General features: G+C 41.7%; 1 protein-coding gene across 2 annotated transcripts in view; it reads left to right on the forward strand.

Annotated features, from left to right (window-relative positions):
* Positions 1 to 9,157, forward strand: part of DZANK1 (double zinc ribbon and ankyrin repeat domains 1) — an 86,285-nt gene extending 77,128 nt beyond the window's left edge. For both annotated transcript variants that reach the window (XM_077485999.1, XM_077486000.1), the window contains exons 18-21: positions 2,636 to 2,716; positions 4,413 to 4,540; positions 4,900 to 4,974; positions 8,259 to 9,157. In XM_077485999.1, coding sequence (XP_077342125.1) covers positions 2,636 to 2,716; positions 4,413 to 4,540; positions 4,900 to 4,974; positions 8,259 to 8,424 — 450 coding nt within the window. In that variant the 3' untranslated portion in view covers positions 8,425 to 9,157. The remainder of the gene's footprint in view (positions 1 to 2,635; positions 2,717 to 4,412; positions 4,541 to 4,899; positions 4,975 to 8,258) is intronic.
* The last annotated feature ends 2,753 nt before the right edge of the window (positions 9,158 to 11,910 follow it).

Raw genomic sequence — 11,910 nt, forward strand, 5'->3', positions numbered from 1 at the left:
AACCCATCAGTGCCCATCACTGCCACCCATCAGTGCCCATCACTGCCACCTATCAGTGCCTATCAGTGCCGCCTCATCAGCGTACATCAATTAAGGAGAAAAACTGCCTGTTTGCAAATTTTTATATCAAAATATAAAAATATATAATTTTTTTTTTTTATTCTGTCTTTTTAAATTTTTTTAACAAAAAATAAAAATGGCAGAGGTGATCAAATACCACCAAAAGAAAACTCTATTTGTGGGAAAAAAATAGTAAAAATGTAATTTGGGTACAGTGTAGCATGACCGCGTAATTGCAATCAAAGTGCGACAGCGCTGAAAGCTGAAAATTGGTCTGGACGGTAGGTGGGTTTAAGTGCCCAGTAAGCAAGTGGTTAAAGAAAAGAAATTGCATTTAATCTCACTTTAATGTTGGTAATATATTCAAGTAATATGTGCAATGGCATTACAGCCAATAGAATTTACAGTTTTTTGGTGTTTTTTTTATTTTAAAGTTGCACGTCAAAAAAGAAATATTTTTGTTTGTTTATAAAACTTGGTGTTATTTATAAAGACGTTCTATATCACAACGGCTACATCTGTGTCTGTAGTGCATGTTCAAACCTTAATACCATAGGGCTAGGTTAACATCTGTGCAGGTGGTGCCGCTGTGGGACCCGCACAAATACTGGCAGTCGTAACCACCCACACAGAGAAATGTGGGACCTGCGGGCGGGTCGCCATTAATCCTTATGGAAACTGCACCCGTACTTGGAACCTCTGTACCCATGCAGGCTGCAATTTAAAAAATAGTGCAGGGACTTCTTTCCTGCGTGTAACGGGCATGGCAGACCATTCAAATGAATGGGCTCTCCTGCCTGTGCAAGCTACAGTCTGTACAGGTGTGAACCTAGCCTAAATATGAACATATTATTCGATTTTTTTACTCCAGGAGCAGTGGCGCAGTGGTGGCTGGTGCTCCATTGGTGGTTGGGGGGGCGGCAGGCAGACCTGATCACAGGCACCCCCCCCATTGCTCCAGCCCACACTACCCCCCCCACCATTTACCCATGTAGGTCACGGCTGTGGCGGAGGCTACCCCTGGCAGCAGCTTCCACCCTCCTTCTCCTCCGTGTACCGGCCGTCACTTCTTCTCCCAGCCAATGAGGTCTTCAGACTCCCGACCAATGGGGTCTTCTGACTCCTGGCCAACGGGGTCTTCTGACTCCTGGCCAACGGGGTCTTCTGACTCCTGGCCAACGGGGTCTTCTGACTCCTGGCCAACGGGGTCTTCTGACTCCTGGCCAACGGGGTCTTCTGACTCCTGGCCAACGGGGTCTTCTGACTCCTGGCCAACGGGGTCTTCTGACTCCTGGCCAACGGGGTCTTCTGACTCCCGGCCAAGGGGGTCTTTGGACTCCCGGCCAACGGAGTCTTTGGAATCCTGGCCAATGGGGACTTTGGAATCCCGGCCAATGGGGTTTTATGACTCTCGGCCAATGGGTCCCAGGACCCACTTCCTGATTGGCGAATATTAATTTGATAATGCCACACAACAGGGTGGGCTCAGGGCGTGGTGCTCTGCCCCCCGACTCCACCCTTTTTTAAAGCCAGTTAGAGCCTCTGGCTCTAATCATGTGCTTAAAAAAAAGAAATAGAAACCTCATTGGAATCCATGAGTCCAGTATCCTGCATGTAGATTAGGATTAGGGGCCGTGCGCATTGATTAGGGGGGCGTTGCCCCTGCTTCCTTAATGAGCGGCTACCACTGTACAGGAGTATATAATGAGTTTGGAAATTCTAGAAAAATGCTTAAATAATGCATTACAATTTAACTAAACCCATTTGATTTTAGTCATCTAAAATGTACTGGAGATTAATATACAACTAAAACTAAAACGATTCAGATGACTAAAATACAACTAAAACTAAAATGGCATTTTAGTCAAAAGACTAAAACTAAATTGAACTTTGATGTCAAAATAAACACTGCTTGTAAATTTACCTAGGAGTCGACATTTAAGGCTGGATTCACACCTACGCCTTTTTAATGCTTTTTTCATTTTGCAGATTTGCACTACAGAATGTTTTCCATAGGAAACAATGTTAAATGGACTGTAGTGCAAATCTGCAAAATGCAAAAAGCACTAAAACTGCATAGGTGTGAATCCAGCCTAAGGTTTAGGGCTGTAGAATTAGATTAAAGGGAATTCTTCTGCAAAGGTGTAAATCACTCCCAATGATCTTCAAATAAGGCAGGGTGCAGATGGTACAGTATGTATGTACAAATCCTGCATCATATAATTTAGCAGGCATAATTTAAAGTTTAGCTTTCAGCGCCATCTGCAGGTGTGTTCTGGTAGTTTGACACTACTTTACAGTATACTGTATATCTCAGAGCTCTGATTTTATCTGCTGAGAATGAAAGTCTTTTTTTAACTTACACATAGAAACTTTTAGTACCAAATCAAATTGTAAGCCTATGCAGTGAGCTCTTTAGCAAAAATCTAATTTCAGTCAGCCCTTTTAAAGGGATATCCATTCTCTGTAGACAAAACAGATATCCTCTTTATGACTGTAGCTAGTGTTTAAATATGCTGCATGGGAAATCGGTTTTACTGAATCTGTTCTAAAACAATCTTTTCTTGATTTGCAGCCTGAAGATCGGAAGCTTCTCAAGGAAGTTGGACCCAAAGGTGAAGGCAAGATTGCTACTGTTGAGGAACTCTTGGATGAGGTATTTTGAAAGAAGAGAAGTATAAATGTGTACCTTCCATAATGAACCAATTACAAAGATACACACTGAAATGGATAAGCATAGGATCATTGTAATAAAAATGTTTTATACTCCCCCCCTCTTCCAACGTGTCCCCCTTGTCAAAATGTATTTATTTTGTCTTGGGTGGAAAGAGGAACGCTTAACCACTTGCCGGCTTCGTACTGTAGCTTTACTACTACAGTAGGGGCCGGCTGCGCAGAATCACGTATATATGTACGTGATTCTGCTTCTCCATGTAGGGGGCGTGCACGCTGGCTGTGTTGTGATTAGTAAGACCACAAGCTGATCAGTGGGTGCCAGCCAATGGATGACAACCGGCACCCACTGATTGGTGACGAGGAGGAAAGGACATAGCTATGTCTATGTAAACAATGCAGAGCTCTGTCTTGTAAGTGGGGTCATGACAGGACAGCACAAATCCCCCTGCAGAACAAAGAGTAAAAACCGTCACATCCCTTATTGAAAGCACCTCACGGTACACACATAAACACTGGTTAGGCACACATTTAACCCTTTGATCGCCCTAGATCAGGGGTCTCAAACTGGCGGCCCTCCAGCTGTTGCGGAACTACAAATCCCATCGTGCCTCTGCCTGATGGAGACATGCTTGTAACTGTCAGCCTTTCAAGGCCTCATGAGACTTGTAGTTTTGAAACAGCTGGAGGGCTGCCAGTTTGAGACCCCTGCCCTGGATGCTTAACCCCCTCCCAGCCAATGTTGCTAGTACAGGGACAGTTCATATTTTTAGCACTGATCACAGTATTAGTGTCACTGGTTCCCGCATAGTTTCAGTGGCATTAATATTGCAGTCCCACTATAAATCACTGATCGCCGCTAATATTACTAATTACTAATAATATAAAATTTCAGTATATATCCCATAGTTTGTAGATGCTATAATTTTTGCGCATACCAATCAATATACACTTATTGGGATTTTTTTACCAAAAATATGTAGCAGAATACATATTTCCCTAAACTTTTGAAGAAATTTGATCTTTTCAATTTTTTTATTGGATATGTTTTATAGCAGAAAGTAAAATATATATTTTTTTCAAATGTCTTTTTTTTTTGGTTTAGCGCAAACAATAAAAACCCAGTGGTGATCAAATACCACCAAAAGTAATCTCCATTTGTGGGCAATAAATAAATAAATTTAATTTGGGTACAGCGTTGCATGATTGGGCAATTGTCAGTTAAAGTAACGCAGTGCCGTATCGCAAAAAATGGCATGGTCACGAGGGGGGGGGGGGGGGTAAATCTTTCGGAAGTCAAGTGGTTCATGCCTCACTGGGTCTTTATGCTGCCTAGGGGAACATCAAGGAGTTATAGCTTATTAATGAAAGCTGGAAGCCAGGCTACTGTTGTCACAGGCTTGTGTTTTACCTTATAGAGAATACATTAGAGGGCACAAGGCGGCAGTTAAGGCTTAACAGATAATCAATATCTGACATAGTGCTTCCGAAAATGGAGAATGTAGATGGAGTTGCTGTTACTGAGTATATGTTACATATATTTTGTTTCAGTAATAATGATTTAAATGCCTATTTTGTTTTGGCAGAGATTAAAACTGTCTAATTTTTCTGTGGCTGTACTTAGCAAAAGTGTAGATAATATTAAAATATTCTTTGTATACTGTTTTTTAACCCTATAGGGAGCAGATCCTAACTGTAGCAGCAATGAAGATCGTCCAGCGCTGACACTGGCAGTTCTCAATGGACATTACAAAGTCATACCTGTCCTAGTACAGAAAGGAGCTGATATTGACCAGCAGTCTGGACCGTATGTACCTATAAGTTAATACATTATCTGTAACAGGATAATATTAATATTAAACTAATTTAGTACATTCTTAGTTCTGTTCACTGAAACAGTGATTCCATACTTGCCTCATCTGAATATATATATATATATATATATATATATATATATATATATATACTCATAGCAGACAGTTAGTTTCTCCCTTTAATTGTCCCACCTGCTCTAAACCTAAAAGGGAGTTGGATTGCTTGCTAAAAGCACACAGACACTTTAACTCATTAAGTTTTTGATTCAAATGTTGCTTTTGAAGTCAGTTGCTCTGTTTAGCTCCTTATCAGCTGTATGTCAAAGTGGTCTTCCCTGGTTTTGTCCCACAGGCAGAATAACACTGCTCTCCATGAGGCCGTCCAGCTTGGCATGGAAGGGAAGATGAGTATTGAAGTCTTGCTAGGGTAAGAATTTTTTTTTATTTTGGCAAATCAAAAGATAATCTGGAATACAAGCATTGGAATATTTAAAATGTGTACTTATAATATCTGTAATAGAGGTCTAGAGTTCATTAAATAGGAGATTCTGTAGGGCAGAGGTCTCCAAACTTTCTAAACATAGGGCCAGTTTACTGTGCTTCAGACTTCATGGGGGCTGTGGCCAATCGAAGTAGAAAATGCCTCAGGCTTGGTGGTCAACGGGAGCAAAAAAATTGCATAGCACCTGTGGGCAGTAGGAGGAGGAATAGCGCCCCATGATGGATGTTAGTGCGAGGAATAATCACCCCATCATTGGTGTTAGTGGGAGGAATAATGCCCCACCGTTGGTGTCAGCGGGAGGAGTAGTGTAGTGTAGTGTAGTGGTATTAGTGGCAGGAATTTTGCCTCATTGTTAGTATTAGTGGCAGAATAATTTTTTCCATTATTTGTGTTAGTGGGAGAAATATTGCCCCATCGTTGGTGTCAGTGGAAGAAATAGTTCCCCAGTGTTTCATCATTTATATCAGTTGGAGGAATTATGCCCCACCGTTGGTATTAGTGGGAGGAATAAAGCCGCATTGTTATTATTAGTGGCAGAAATAATGCCCCATTATTGGGGTTAGTGGAAGAACGTTGCCTCATCATTGGTGTCAGTGGAAGAAATAGTGCCCCACCATTAGTGTCGGTGGAATGTGTAGCGTTCCATTGGTTATATTAGTGAAAAATGATGTTGGTGTCAGTTTTGTTGGTGTCAGTGGAAGAACAGTGCCCCATCTTTAGTGTCAGTGGGAGGTATAATACTTCATCCTTGGTGTCAGTGGGAAGAATAGTGCTCTATTGTTGTCAGTTGAAGGAATTATGCCCACTGCTGCTGTCAACGGATGGAATGGTGCCTCATCTTTGAAATCATTCAAAGGAATTCGTGGGAGTAATAGTGCCTCGTCGTTGGTGTCAGTGGGAGGAATAGTGCCCTATCGTTAAAATGGTAGTAAAGTCCTATTGAATACTTGTACATGGACACACTCATGCCGTTCCTTCAAAGCTCTGTGCCATGGCCAAAACTCCCGCCTGCATCTGCAGGACTGACGTCATTGCAATTTGGCCATTCAAGTGGCCAGAGCCTGTGAACCCAGAAGGAAGACCAGGTGAAGATGAAAGGGCCCTGTCAGCGGTGACATCGCGCCGCTGGAGAGCTTTGTTTCAAGGTAAATCTTTCATAATGTCTTAGTATGCGATGCATACTAGCACATTATGACTTTATCTTGCAGGGAGCTTTTTTTTAAGTTAACTTTATTTCCGCTGTAGTGTCAGTGGAGAAATGGTGCTCCATCATTGATGTTAGTTGGAGGAATAATGCCCCATTGTTGGTGAAAATGGGAGAAACCATGTTCATGGGAGAGATTATGCCCCACTGACTCGTGTCCCTGGGAGGAATAGTGCCCCATAAATAAAATGGTAGTAAAGTCCCATTGGACACTTGTACATGGGCATACTTGTGCCATTCCTTCAGAGCTCTGTGCCGTGGCCGAGACTCCCGTGTGCATCTGTGGGAGTGACGTCATTGCAACTGGTCCATTCAAGTGGCCTGAGCCTGTGAACCCCAGAAGGAAGACTGGGTGAAGATGGAAGCCCTGTCAGCGGTGACAGCACGTTGCTGGAGAGTTTTGTTTTAAGGTAAATCTTTCATAATGTGCTAGTATGCAATGCATACTTGCACATTATGACTTTATCTTTCAGGGAGAAGATTTTCTATTTTTTTTGTTAACTTCCGCTTTAATGTCAGTGGAGGAATGATGAAATAATGCTTCATTATTGGTGTCAGTGGGAGAAACAATGTTCCATCAGTGGAAGGATTTATGCCCCATTGTTGCTGTCAATGGAAAGAATTATGTTCCATTGTTTATATCATTCGGAGGGATTATGCCTCTCTGACTGGTGTCAGTGGGAGGAATAGAGCACAAAGGGCCAGATAAAGGCAAGCAATGGGCTGCATCCATCACAGGGGCCTTGGGTTGGACACTGCTGCTGTAGGGGATCAGTAGATAAATGAAACAATAGTCTCTGTTAAATCAAGGCTAGTATAGTATGAAAAAAACACTGACGATGCCCGGAGATATAAGCCAATCACTGAACTGTAAAAATGTTATTACACTACAGTTGGTGCAGGGATTTCCTAGTGAGATTGATGTAATGACCTGGCAACAGGGGCGCTGCTAGGTCTACAAAAGATCTGGGGCTAGAGCCCACAGCAGCGAAGTAAAGAAAGTCATACGCATGGGCGGGCATACACATGTATATAATATGTGTGCGTGTGTGCGTGTGTATATATATATATATATATATATATATATATATATATATATATATATATATATATATATATATATATATATATATATATATATATATATATATATATATATATATATATATATATATATATATATATATACTGTATATTACATATTATCCTTACATCAGGGTCCCCAGAGAGCCTCCTCCTTAGATCATGGTCCCCAGAGAGCCTCCTCCTTAGATCATGGTCCCCAGAGAGCCTCCTCCTTACATCACGGTCCCCAGAGAGCCTCCCTTTGACATCAGGGTCCCCAGAGAGCCTCCCTTTGACATCAGGGTCCCCAGAGATCCCCCCTTTTACATCAGGGTCCCTAGAGAACCCCTTCCTTACATCAGGGTTCCCAGAGAGCCCCTCCTTATCTCAGAGTCCACAGAGAGCCACTCCTTACATCAGGCTTACCAGAGACAGGGCAGGCAGTGAGAGATTATGTAATTTCTCTGCTGCCCGCGGCTGCACAGTGAGAGCCGAACATCGGTGATGCAGGGCGGGTGCTCTCCTGTGCTGCCTGCTTGCTGTCTGGTGCTGCCCGCCGCACTCGCGGCCTGGCTGCAGAGAGGCCACGACCGTCTCAGAGAGACACCCCCTAGCAATGCCCCTGACTGGCAAGCAGTGTTCTTGCACAAGTAAATTGGGTTATAAATGTTTTACTAATGACAAGTGAGTAGTGAGACATTCAATAGTATGTAAATGTTAGCATAGTTGGGAGAAACAAGCCTAATAAAAAGAAAGCATAACAGAAAGGGGAAAAAAAAGGGAAAAAAAAGCAAAAAAGGCAGATTTATAGGACCACTGGTCCTGTGGGTTGGACCAACCAAATGTATGCTGTCTTGGCATCAGGGAAAAATACTGTGAAACTTACTATGTACTCATAATTCAACATCTAATTGTGTTAAATCTGCTTTTCTTGTTTTAGATGCAATGCAAGCATAAAAAAGAAAAACAATAAAGGGATGACTGCATATGATTTAGCTTTAAAGAGTGGAAATGAACAGATCTCCTCACTCTTTGCCTCCAAACTGGGACAAGGCATGCTGGATAAACTCACCAAACCAAAAAACATCAGCCTGGATGTGTTCTAAGCAGATATATTGTTTACTGCTGCGGTTTAATGTCTCTACCCATCAAGAAAGACGGTGTGAAAAATCCAGAACTACAAAATGGTGTTCTAAACAATAATATACTGTTGCTGTGATTTGATGTCTGATTAAGGATGCCATAAAAAAAAATGATGGAATGAATTACTTGGGCAGCTTGGACAGTCTTCAGAACCTCTCAGGAATTTTGCAATCTTCTCTCTGTATAAACCACAGGCTACCTGTGATATATGGCCTTAGTGTTCTTCCCCTATCCAGAGCTTTCCCCCATTTTTTTCCTTCTCTACCTAAAAAAAACTTTTACCTATCGCCATTTAACATGGTTTCCTATGGTACCTATTAACATTTTTGCATTTTTCAGCCGTTTCTGGAAAGGGTTGGGGGAATTTTTTTCCTGCAGCAGATTGTGTTTTGCGTGTAATTGACTTAAATGGAGTCGCAACAGAAATGCAAGTGTTGCGTTTTTTATGCATTTTGTGTTTTTTTTTCCCCATTTAAAAACACTGCATATAGCTGGTTGATAAGGAGCTGCCAGGAAGCCGCCTACCACATCCTTAACAACCAATGAGTCATCAGATGAAAACGGAGTGGGGTCTCCCCCCAGATCCACACCAAGCCCTGCAGGTCAGGAAAGTGAGGGGACGAGCATGCACCCCCCCCCCTGAATCACGCCATCCGCCAGACCCCCCCCAAAAAAAAGCTCCACACTCGTTGAAGGCTAACTACCGACTGCCCACTCCTCCATCTAACAGTTAAATAGGTAAAAGGGTAGTGATGTGTCAAGGGGGCGGGGTTACCAGGTGATGTTACCCAGGTGACCCTGCCCCTTACCTATTTAAGAACTGTCAGATGGAGGAGCAGGCAGTCGATGGTAAGTCTTCAACGAGTGCAGAGCTTTTTTTTTGGTTTTTAATAAAGAAATTGTCAAAAATTGTTTGTTTTTCTTTCTTTGTGACACTTTTTTTGATGAATAAGTAGGGGTACAATGTACCCCTACTCATTCATATGGGAGGGGCAAGATCTGGGGACCCCCTTGTTAAAAGGGCTTCCAGATTCTGATTTTTTTTTACCAAATTTCTTGCTTTTTTTTTTACATAAGTTGTTAAGAATGTGGCGGTCGGCTTCCCGGCCCGCTCCTTAGCAACCAGTTATATGCAGTGTTTTTAAAAGGGGAAAAAAAACACAAAATGCATGAAAACTTTATGCAAAAACACGGGTTTAAAAGTGCATCACAAAATGTGCCTGAAAAACGCATCAAACGCATAGATGTGAACTTCAACTTAGACCATACATGCTCAATCCCCCCCTTGATTGCAAAGACACATACCCTTTCATTTCCTTTCAACAGTTTTATAATATGTTATTTACTGTGTTTTTTTCCAATCGAAAAGATATCAATCAGTTTATGGATGATTCACATGCTGTTCTCCACAAATGACAGCAACACTAATCTGTGCAAAACACTTAAATCTACCTTGTACAAGTCAATAAAATCAGATTATACAAAAAGTCCAGGAATGGAAATGATGTTCCGAGCAGACCTATTACTTATTGCAATGTAACATCTCTAGCAACCAAATTAATGATTATTGAAAACAAATTAATGAAAAATCCATGACCCAAAAATATAAGCTTTGATTGAAGTGGAAACATAAAGGTAATTATTTTATACTAAATTTTTCTTTAACATTATTCATCCAGAAAGGGATCTCTATTATAAGTGGGCTTTTAGGTTAAGGCAAGAGTAAATGTAGCTGCAAACCAATGAACTATATCTGGTAATTTCCTCCTGGGTCTTGATCAAGGGAAGGCAGTAAAGGATTGATTACAGCGCAGCCTCTTCTTGGTTAATTGATCGTGTGAAGTAAATACATTGTCTTGGTAAACCTGAATGTCGGGGACTGTAGTTAACCCCAATTTCCTCTACATTGGTACTTCCTACTCATTAAAAGCAAAACACATGGTCATTTCCATTTTGGCTTATTTCATGTCAATGCGGATCATAAATCTCGTCTCGGATTCTAGAAGAAACATGCTGACAGCAGGACATAAACATTTACATATAATTTGCCTTTATGTTATCTGATATGATGCACAGTGCTTTCCACCTCTGCTTCTAAGTCATGTTCTATACTCCTAGGAATCTGATTAGCTCAGTTCATTAATATTAGAATTATATTATATGGCACGCAATGATAACTAACTATAATTCTGTGAAGAAAACTGAACCTGTACATGAGTGTTAAGGACTGTTTTTTTTTTTGTTTTCATATAGAGTAAGGAAGGGTTATAACCCCTGTTAGGTTTTTATTGCTGAAGAAGTGAAATAGCAGAGCACCGGACACCTGGTGGGGGCAGTACTCCAGTCTGATATAAGACCTCTTGAGGCAGCTACCAAGCACGCGATGAGCCCTTACATGGCCCTTGGGATAATGTCTCATCAGCTTGATGAAGGAGTGCCTCTGGAAACCCCGAGACTCAGCTGTTTTTGCAAGAAAAAATTAAAAAGCTTTTAGTGTTCCCCTACTGTACAAAAACAAAAAAAGTATTTTATGGTCTTTGCTCCTCTTGGTGATTTTACTTCATTTCATGTCCTCCCTGTTCCTGAAACACTGTGAACAGGTCAACAGGAGAAGTGTGGGGGAATCTCCACATTGGGCCACAAAGAGCATTAAAAACTGGCAGAGGTTCTAACCATTCCATACTCTAATAAGATATACTTAAGCTCCGGTTGAAATCGATTGCAGCTTTGAAATCACAGTCCTTCAAAGCTGCCCGTCAGTGCGATTTTATGTGCGGCTTGGCAACATCATGCATGCACCGTTGCGCATGAAATCGCCAAAAATAATGCCAGAACCTTTTCCAAATCGGTGAAAGTTGGAGTCACACTGATCTGAACAGTTCCATAGACGCAAATAGGGTGCGACTTGTCATAATTTTAAACTGCCAAATTGCATGTGTGAGCCGGGGCTTAATGACAGTATCTGATTATTTAGCATCAATAAAAAGTATTGTCTTAAGAAGCCGCACACCCAGTCTGACCACAGTGTGGATATGGCAGGCCTTAGCATTCCTTGGAAGGCCACACCCCTGACATGTTTTACCCTCATCCACCGGGGCTAAGTGATAGAGGTCTTGTATGACTAAGCCCCTGTGGTTGGGGCGAAACACATCAGTAGGCGTGGCTTACCAAGGAGTGCTGCCTAAGGCTGTTCCATATCCACATTGTGGTCGGGCTGGGAGTGCAGCTTCTTGACAGACAGAGATCAAAGATGAATGTATGAGGACCATTATGTAGAACAAACTTCTCAACCTTTTTAACATGGAGAAACATGTGAAATACCTTTTGGTTCTCAGAGAACTCCTGCTAATAATTACTATATCCACAGCTCACAGTATATTACTGTGGTGGTCATTGGGAATAGTGCTCTGTACAGATAGCTAAAATAAATCATTGGTTTCAGTGGTTAC

Source organism: Lithobates pipiens, unplaced genomic scaffold (genome assembly GCF_037356315.1).
Source record: "Lithobates pipiens isolate NorthernLeopardFrog02 unplaced genomic scaffold, aLitPip1_a1.2 Scaffold_18, whole genome shotgun sequence".
NCBI lineage: Eukaryota > Metazoa > Chordata > Amphibia > Anura > Ranidae > Lithobates > Lithobates pipiens.